Genomic DNA, 9,348 nt, shown 5'->3' with positions numbered 1-9,348 from the left:
TGGGGTCACACTGGACAGCAGCTCTCTGATTTCATCTGGTTTCTCCCTACGTCTCTGTCTAACTCTGATTTCATCTGATTTCTACCTACCTCTCTGTCTAACTCGGATTTCATCTGATTTCTCCCTACCTCTCTGTCTAACTCTGATTTCATCTGATTTCTACCTACCTCTCTGTCTAACTCTGATTTCATCTGATTTCTCTGATTTCTACCTACCTCTCTGTCTAACTCTGATTTCATCTGATTTCTACCTCTAACTCTGATTTCATCTGATTTCTCCCCTACCTCTCTGTCTAACTCTGATTTCATCTGATTTCTCCCTACCTCTCTGTCTAACTCTGATTTCATCTGATTTCTCCCTACCTCTCTGTCTAACTCTGATTTCATCTGATTTCTACCTACCTCTCTGTCTAACTCTGATTTCATCTGATTTCTCCCTACCTCCTCTGTCTATCTCTGATTTCATCTGGTTGCCCCTACGTCTCCGTCTAGCTAAAGAGAGATACTTTTTTTCATTCGACCATATGAATATTTTTGTCTGTGATTTAGTTGCTTGACAAGTCCTAAAACTTCAGAAGGACAAAAAAAAAACTTGATTTTAAATGATGATGTTTTTTGTGCCCTTGAGGTCAAAATTGACCCCCCTGTTGGCGCTTTTAGGGTTAAACAGACAGCTGGTCCCAGAACTGTGCCTATATATACTCTTCTTCATATGTCTCCTCTCTGGCTTGACAATCTCAGTCACTCATCGCTCCGTCTTGCAACGCTCTCTTCCTTCTAGGTGAGATTCCTCCCATTCCTATCTTCTATCTCCTGTCTGCTCTCTTGGTTTCAACTCTGCATTCAGTAGAGATTCAGTGTCACTGTGATTTATAGTCTGCCATTTTTCTATTAGCTGACTGTAATTATCACACAACGTAAATAGATGCTACTCACTGAAAAATGTGTAATTGGTATTAATTGACAAGAATTTACACATAAGAAAAACCTAAAACATCTTGGTGTTTATAGTAGAAGAAGAAGATGCTGTGCCTTGTCTACTTTGACAGAGGGTTGTTGTTTCAACACTTGGGATCAGGATGCTGACTAGTTGGTTGTCTGTCCTAACATTCAACTGGCATGTGTGCATTAACATGGCATCCGTCCATCTATATTAATAATAATAATATATGCCATTTAGCAGACGCTTTTATCCAAAGCGACTTACAGTCATGTGTGCATTAACATGGCATCCGTCCATCTATATTAATAATAATAATATATGCCATTTAGCAGACGCTTTTATCCAAAGCGACTTACAGTCATGTGTGCATTAACATGGCATCCGTCCATCTATATTAATAATAATAATATATGCCATTTAGCAGACGCTTTTATCCAAAGCGACTTACAGTCATGTGTGCATTAACATGGCATCCGTCCATCTATAATAATAATAATAATATATGCCATTTAGCAGACGCTTTTATCCAAAGCGACTTACAGTCATGTGTGCATACATTCTACGTATGGGTGGTCCCGGGGATCGAACCCACTACCCTGGCGTTACAAGCGCCATGCTCTACCAACTGAGCTACAGAAGGACCATCTCACAGGAGACAGATATGTTACTGTGATAGGAAGGCTTTGTGTTTTAAGGAGTTTTTTTCTTTTTTTCTTTTAATAAAATGGTTCAAATGATTCTCTAACTCTGACTTCACAAGATAGGTAGAGGTTTTAGGAGAAATAGCCAAGATGTTATTCTTATAGTTTTACTGTTGAACTGAATATTGGTTTGGAGTTATTGATTTAATGAATGGCATGATATTTTATACCACTTTACATGTGAATATAGTTTCAAGACTTCCTGGTATTTATCCAGTCTAACTGACGTAACTGATTGATTCATTGAAGACAGATTTTCTTTATCACTCTAAACCTTTATGTATATATTATTTTAGACATTTTTGAAGCGACAGACAAACTTGTTTATCCACTCAGATATGTCAGAAACACTTTCTAAGTCAAACATTTAAAAGATAGAAGACAAACCAGCCAGTACACTAAGTGTCCAGACTACATGGTCTATGTGTGTTAGATAGAGCCAGCAGCCCAGCCAGTAGACTAAGTGTCCAGACTACATGGTCTATGTCTGTTAGATAGAGCCAGCAGCCCAGCCAGTAGACTAAGTGTCCAGACTACATGGTCTATGTCTGTTAGATAGAGCCAGCAGCCCAGCCAGTAGACTAAGTGTCCAGACTACATGGTCTATGTCTGTTAGATAGAGCCAGCAGCCCAGCCAGTAGACTAAGTGTCCAGACTACATGGTCTATGTCTGTTAGATAGAGCCAGCAGCCCAGCCAGTAGACTAAGTGTCCAGACTACATGGTCTATGTCTGTTAGATAGAGCCAGCAGCCCAGCCAGTACACTAAGTGTCCAGACTACATGGTCTATGTCTGTTAGATAGAGCCAGCAGCCCAGCCAGTAGACTAAGTGTCCAGACTACATGGTCTATGTCTGTTAGATAGAGCCAGCAGCCCAGCCAGTACACTAAGTGTCCAGACTACATGGTCTATGTCTGTTAGATAGAGCCAGCAGCCCAGCCAGTAGACTAAGTGTCCAGACTACATGGTCTATGTCTGTTAGATAGAGCCAGCAGCCCAGCCAGTAGACCCTAAGTGTCCAGACTACATGGTCTATGTCTGTTAGATAGAGCCAGCAGCCCAGCCAGTAGACTAATGTCCAGACTACATGGTCTATGTCTGTTAGATAGAGCCAGCAGCCCAGCCAGTAGACTAAGTGTCCAGACTACATGGTCTATGTCTGTTAGATAGAGCCAGCAGCCCAGCCAGTACACTAATAATGTCCAGACTATGGTCTATGTCTGTTAGATGAGGCCAGCAGCCCAGCCAGTAGACTAAGTGTCCAGACTAACATGGTCTATGTCTGTTAATGTAGAGAGCAGCCCAGCCAGTACCCTGAGTGTCCAGTACATGGTATAATGTCTGATGTGATAGAGCCCCTCAGCCCAGCCAGTACATAATGTCCAGACTACATGGTCTATGTCTGTTAGATAGAGCCAGCAGCCCAGCCAGTACACTGTGTGTCCAGACTACATGGTCTATGTCTGTTAATAGAGAGCAGCCCAGCCAGTACACTAAGTGTCCAGACTACATGGTCTATGTCTGTTAGATAGAGCCAGCAGCCCAGCCAGTACACTAAGTGTCCAGACTACATGGTCTATGTCTGTTAGATGGAGCCAGCACCCTGTCTTGGGACACTTTAAGGAAAGTCCACAGGAGACGTGAGAGAGGGAGTTCTCAGCTGTTGTGGTTTATGGTGTTAGTCAGCTGCCCCTCTCACCACCACCACAGGAACTGCACAAATAGAATGATACAAGACAACTGCCTTACCACACCCTGTCTAAATGTAGAGATGTGTTGTGCCCTCTAACCCTGAGGCCTGTACTTTATAATGTAGAGATGTGTTGTGCCCCTCTAACCCTGAGGCCTGTACTTTATAATGTAGAGATGTGTTGTGCCCCTCTAACCCTGAGGCCTGTACTTTATAATGTAGAGATGTGTTGTGCCCCTCTAACCCTGAGGCCTGTACTTTATAATGTAGAGATGTGTTGTGCCCCTCTAACCCTGAGGCCTGGACTTTATAATGTAGAGATGTGTTGTGCCCTCTAACCCTGAGGCCTGTACTTTATAATGTAGAGATGTGTTGTGCCCCTCTAACCCTGAGGCCTGTACTTTATAATGTAGAGATGTGATGTGCCCCTCTAACCCTGAGGCCTGTACTTTATAATGTAGAGATGTGTTGTGCCCTCTAACCCTGAGGCCTGTACTTTATAATGTAGAGATGTGTTGTGCCCCTCTAACCCTGAGGCCTGTACTTTATAATGTAGAGATGTGTTGTGCCCCTCTAACCCTGAGGCCTGTACTTTATAATGTAGAGATGTGTTGTGCCCCTCTAACCCTGAGGCCTGTACTTTATAATGTAGAGATGTGTTGTGCCCCTCTAACCCTGAGGCCTGTACTTTATAATGTAGAGATGTGTTGTGCCCCTCTAACCCTGAGGCCTGTACTTTATAATGTAGAGATGTGTTGTGCCCCTCTAACCCTGAGGCCTGTACTTTATAATGTAGAGATGTGTTGTGCCCCTCTAACCCTGAGGCCTGTACTTTATAATGTAGAGATGTGATGTGCCCCTCTAACCCTGAGGCCTGTACTTTATAATGTAGAGATGTGTTGTGCCCTCTAACCCTGAGGCCTGGACTTTATAATGTAGAGATGTGTTGTGCCCCTCTAACCCTGAGGCCTGTACTTTATGATGTAGAGATGTGTTGTGCCCCTCTAACCCTGAGGCCTGTACTTTATAATGTAGAGATGTGTTGTGCCCCTCTAACCCTGAGGCCTGTACTTTATAATGTAGAGATGTGTTGTGCCCCTCTAACCCTGAGGCCTGTACTTTATAATGTAGAGATGTGTTGTGCCCCTCTAACCCTGAGGCCTGTACTTTATAATGTAGAGATGTGTTGTGCCCCTCTAACCCTGAGGCCTGTACTTTATAATGTAGAGATGTGTTGTGCCCTCTAACCCTGAGGCCTGGACTTTATAATGTAGAGATGTGTTGTGCCCTCTAACCCTGAGGCCTGTACTTTATAATGTAGAGATGTGTTGTGCCCCTCTAACCCTGAGGCCTGTACTTTATAATGTAGAGATGTGTTGTGCCCCTCTAACCCTGAGGCCTGTACTTTATGATGTAGAGATGTGTTGTGCCCCTCTAACCCTGAGGCCTGTACTTTATAATGTAGAGATGTGTTGTGCCCCTCTAACCCTGAGGCCTGTACTTTATGATGTAGAGATGTGTTGTGCCCCTCTAACCCTGAGGCCTGTACTTTATAATGTAGAGATGTGTTGTGCCCCTCTAACCCTGAGGCCTGTACTTTATAATGTAGAGATGTGTTGTGCCCCTCTAACCCTGAGGCCTGTACTTTATAATGTAGAGATGTGTTGTGCCCTCTAACCCTGAGGCCTGTACTTTATAATGTAGAGATGTGTTGTGCCCCTCTAACCCTGAGGCCTGTACTTTATAATGTAGAGATGTGTTGTGCCCCTCTAACCCTGAGGCCTGTACTTTATAATGTAGAGATGTGTTGTGCCCTCTAACCCTGAGGCCTGTACTTTATAATGTAGAGATGTGTTGTGCCCCTCTAACCCTGAGGCCTGTACTTTATAATGTAGAGATGTGTTGTGCCCCTCTAACCCTGAGGCCTGTACTTTATAATGTAGAGATGTGTTGTGCCCTCTAACCCTGAGGCCTGTACTTTATAATGTAGAGATGTGTTGTGCCCCTCTAACCCTGAGGCCTGTACTTTATAATGTAGAGATGTGTTGTGCCCCTCTAACCCTGAGGCCTGTACTTTATAATGTAGAGATGTGTTGTGCCCCTCTAACCCTGAGGCCTGTACTTTATAATGTAGAGATGTGTTGTGCCCCTCTAACCCTGAGGCCTGTACTTTATAATGTAGAGATGTGTTGTGCCCCTCTAACCCTGAGGCCTGTACTTTATAATGTAGAGATGTGTTGTGCCCCTCTAACCCTGAGGCCTGTACTTTATAATGTAGAGATGTGTTGTGCCCTCTAACCCTGAGGCCTGTACTTTATAATGTAGAGATGTGATGTGCCCCTCTAACCCTGAGGCCTGTACTTTATAATGTAGAGATGTGTTGTGCCCCTCTAACCCTGAGGCCTGTACTTTATAATGTAGAGATGTGTTGTGCCCCTCTAACCCTGAGGCCTGTACTTTATGATGTAGAGATGTGTTGTGCCCCTCTAACCCTGAGGCCTGTACTTTATAATGTAGAGATGTGTTGTGCCCCTCTAACCCTGAGGCCTGTACTTTATAATGTAGAGATGTGATGTGCCCCTCTAACCCTGAGGCCTGTACTTTATAATGTAGAGATGTGTTGTGCCCCTCTAACCCTGAGGCCTGGACTTTATAATGTAGAGATGTGTTGTGCCCCTCTAACCCTGAGGCCTGTACTTTATAATGTAGAGATGTGTTGTGCCCCTCTAACCCTGAGGCCTGTACTTTATAATGTAGAGATGTGTTGTGCCCCTCTAACCCTGAGGCCTGTACTTTATAATGTAGAGATGTGTTGTGCCCCTCTAACCCTGAGGCCTGTACTTTATAATGTAGAGATGTGTTGTGCCCCTCTAACCCTGAGGATTGTGTGTTAAAATGAATCATTTCCACAAACTGTGGACTATAATGGTACATTGAGTTAAATGCCATAACTCTCATATCTTCACACGCTGACAACTTATTCACATCTCTCTTCAAAAGGAAGTGATTTCAACCACCGGTCAAGATGTCAGAGTACGTACTGATTCTGTTTGACTACAATTACAGCTCTCTCAACATGTTCATTTTGATTGAGATATCTTCTAAGAATCAATAATTCCATATGTTCTACATGTCTACTTTTGGTGATCTTCAGGAGCATTCAGTACATCAACTGTATAATCTGTGGTTTTCATCCCAAGCTCTTAAAGCTGTGTATCTCAACTCATGTTTTTCCTCCTCCCCCCCCATCTAATCTTCTCTGAAGTAAGAAGATGTCGTCGAGTCGCAGGCAACATCTGAAGGTAAGGAGGAGGACTAGACGCACAACAACGCGTCATAATATCCCGTTAGGACTGAGTCCACATGAACATTTTTTTTTTTTTTTTTTAAGGATTCTAGATTTTATATATCAATTATCAAATGTAAAAAAAAATAGAATTCAAGATTTCAAAACATAAATACATAAATAAAACATAAATACATGTTTTCCTCTTTTCCTCTTTAATCCAAATAGTCAAATTATTGACAAAATGTCCATGTAAACAACTACATTTCTGATCAACTGGCTAACCATTGTGTCTGGGTACACGAACCCCCTGTGTCATTACCCCCAGAGCTTGATGCTCCAGATTGCCCAGGGGTTCATAGAGGCTGAGGCCATCCAGGCAGAGGAGGACAAAAACAGCTACATGGATGAGAATGTCCCTCCTTCTCCGTCCCTGAATCCATGCAGGAACTCCAGGTATGAAGAGCGGTAGCTGTTGACCAACCTATGGAGAGCTACTGTGTGTGCAGGTTTTTGCTCCAGACCCACTACAACATAACTGATTCAGCAGCTGACGAGCTCCATCAGGGGTGTTAAAGTAAGGGTGGAACAAAATCAAGCTGGATTGTAGCTTTCCAGGATATTCAGTTATATCATTTATATAATTTCACAAATATGTCCTATTTTCTTTAAATGTACTTGCTTACATTATCTCTCGCTCTCTCCTCTCTCTCTCTCTCTCTCTCTCTCTCTCGCTCTCTCGCTCTCTCCTCTCTCTCTCTCTCTCTCTCTCTCTAGGATCTGTGTAAGAAGCTCCACCAGCAGATTGATGCAGTGGATGAACAGAGATATGACACGCAAAGCAAAGTAGCCAAGTCTGATAAGGAGGTGCAGTTACATTCCTGGACAGATGGTGATTCTTCAGTATAAAGGGGGAATTTCACTGACGAGCATCTCTCTCTCTCTCTCTCTCTCTCTCTCTCTCTCTCTCTCTCTCTCTCTCTCTCTCTCTCTCTCTCTCTCTCTCTCTCTCTCTCTCTCTCTCTCTCTCTCTCTCTCTCTCTCTCTCTCTCTCTCTCTCTCTCTCTCTCTCTCTCTCTCTCTCTCTCTCTCTCTCTCTCTCTCTCTGTCTCTCTCTCTCTCTGTCTCTCTCTCTCTCTCTCTCTCTCTCTCTCTCTCTCTCTCTCTCTCTCTCTCTCTCTCTCTCTCTCTCTCTCTCTCTCTCTCTCTCTCTCTGTCTCTCTGTCTCTCTCTGTCTCTGTCTCTGTCTCTCTCTGTTCAGATTGAGGATCTGAAGATAAAACTACAAGACCTGAAGGGCAAGTTCAAGAAGCCCGTCCTGAAGAAAGTCCGCATGTCTGCTGATGCTATGCTCCAGGCTCTGCTGGGCTCCAAACACAAGGTGTCCATGGACCTGAGGGCCAACCTGAAGCAAGTCAAGAAGGAGGTCAAGGAGGAGGTAGGGTTGCTTCTATTTTACTGAGTAGGGTTGGAATGTGTCCAAGAGGCCCTATGCTAGACAGACTGCCTTACACAATTTTGAATATCAGGGTTCCCAACCACCTTATAACCTCATTCAAACTCCTCTCCTCTCCTCTCCTCTCCTCTCCTCTCCTCTCCTCTCCTCTCCTCTCCTCTCCTCTCCTCTCCTCTCCTCCTCTCCTCTCCTCTCCTCTCCTCTCCTCTCTCCTCTCCTCTCCTCTCCTCTCCTCTCCTCTCCTCTTCCTCTTCCTCTTCCTCTTCCTCTCCCTTCTCTAACTCCACAGGTGAAAGATGCAGCTGACTGGCGTAAGAACATAGAGGACAAGGCTGGCATGGACGGTAGAAAGAAGATGTTTGAGTCTGACCCTTAAGACCCTTTAACAAGACCCCTAATATGTGTATTTGTGTTCATATGTCTCATCTGATAACATCCTTCATTTTAATCTACATTCTCCTCCTGTCATTTGTATTTACACTGCTCTGTCTAATAAAAGAAAATACTTCAATATATATTTTTTTTTTTTTTTATAATGGGGGAAATGGACAAATTGTAAAATGTAAGCATGCGTGACTGTGAGTCAGTGGAGGCTCCTCAGAGGAGGAAGTGAAGGACCATCCTCCTCGGTCAATTTCATAAAAATAAAATAGCGAAACATTAAAAAAGTTATCCTTTGTAGATAAAACTATACTAAATATATTCACTATTATATTCAATTTCATAAATTCACGTCACCAAATAATTGATTAAAACACATTGTTTGCATTGAAGTTCTACAGTAGCCTCAGCAGCGCTCTGAAGGGTAGCACCATGGTGTAGCCGGAGGACAGCTAGCTTCCATCCTCCTCTGGGTACATTGACTTCAATACAAAACCTCGGAGGCTCACGGTTCTCACCCCCTTCCATAGACTTACACAGCAATTATGACAACTTCCACAGAAAGTCCTCCAACCTATCAGAGCTCTTGCAGATTGAACTGACATGTTGTCCACCCAATCAAAGGATCAGAGAATGAATCTAGTACTGAAAGCATAAGCTACAGCTCGTTAGCACTGTAGTACATCAAATCTAGTGAGTAGTTGACTCAAAGATAGAGCAAGACAATAGTTGAACAGTTATGAACTAATTGATTTCTTCAAAAATCAAGGAGGAGCAAGAGAGAGAGAGAGAGAGAGAGATAGATATATTTCTTATTTTATTTAACTTTCAGTTACTTAGCTAGCGAATGCAGCTAGCTAGTTTAGCCTACTCAAATCCTGCTCAAACAGAG

General features: G+C 43.4%; 1 protein-coding gene across 1 annotated transcript; it reads left to right on the top strand.

The window, feature by feature from the left end:
* The first annotated feature begins 459 nt into the window (after window positions 1-459).
* Window positions 460-8,882, top strand: LOC124019853 (troponin I, fast skeletal muscle-like). The gene is given in 8 exon segments (XM_046335288.1): window positions 460-780; window positions 6,334-6,366; window positions 6,599-6,635; window positions 6,948-7,029; window positions 7,032-7,075; window positions 7,397-7,486; window positions 7,881-8,057; window positions 8,365-8,882. Coding segments are annotated over 7 exon segments (525 nt in total). The 5' UTR covers window positions 460-780; window positions 6,334-6,358; the 3' UTR covers window positions 8,452-8,882.
* The last annotated feature ends 466 nt before the right edge of the window (window positions 8,883-9,348 follow it).

This window comes from Oncorhynchus gorbuscha, unplaced genomic scaffold (assembly GCF_021184085.1).
Source record: "Oncorhynchus gorbuscha isolate QuinsamMale2020 ecotype Even-year unplaced genomic scaffold, OgorEven_v1.0 Un_scaffold_697, whole genome shotgun sequence".
Lineage (NCBI taxonomy): Eukaryota > Metazoa > Chordata > Actinopteri > Salmoniformes > Salmonidae > Oncorhynchus > Oncorhynchus gorbuscha.
This window is presented reverse-complemented; position numbering and strand designations above follow the sequence as displayed.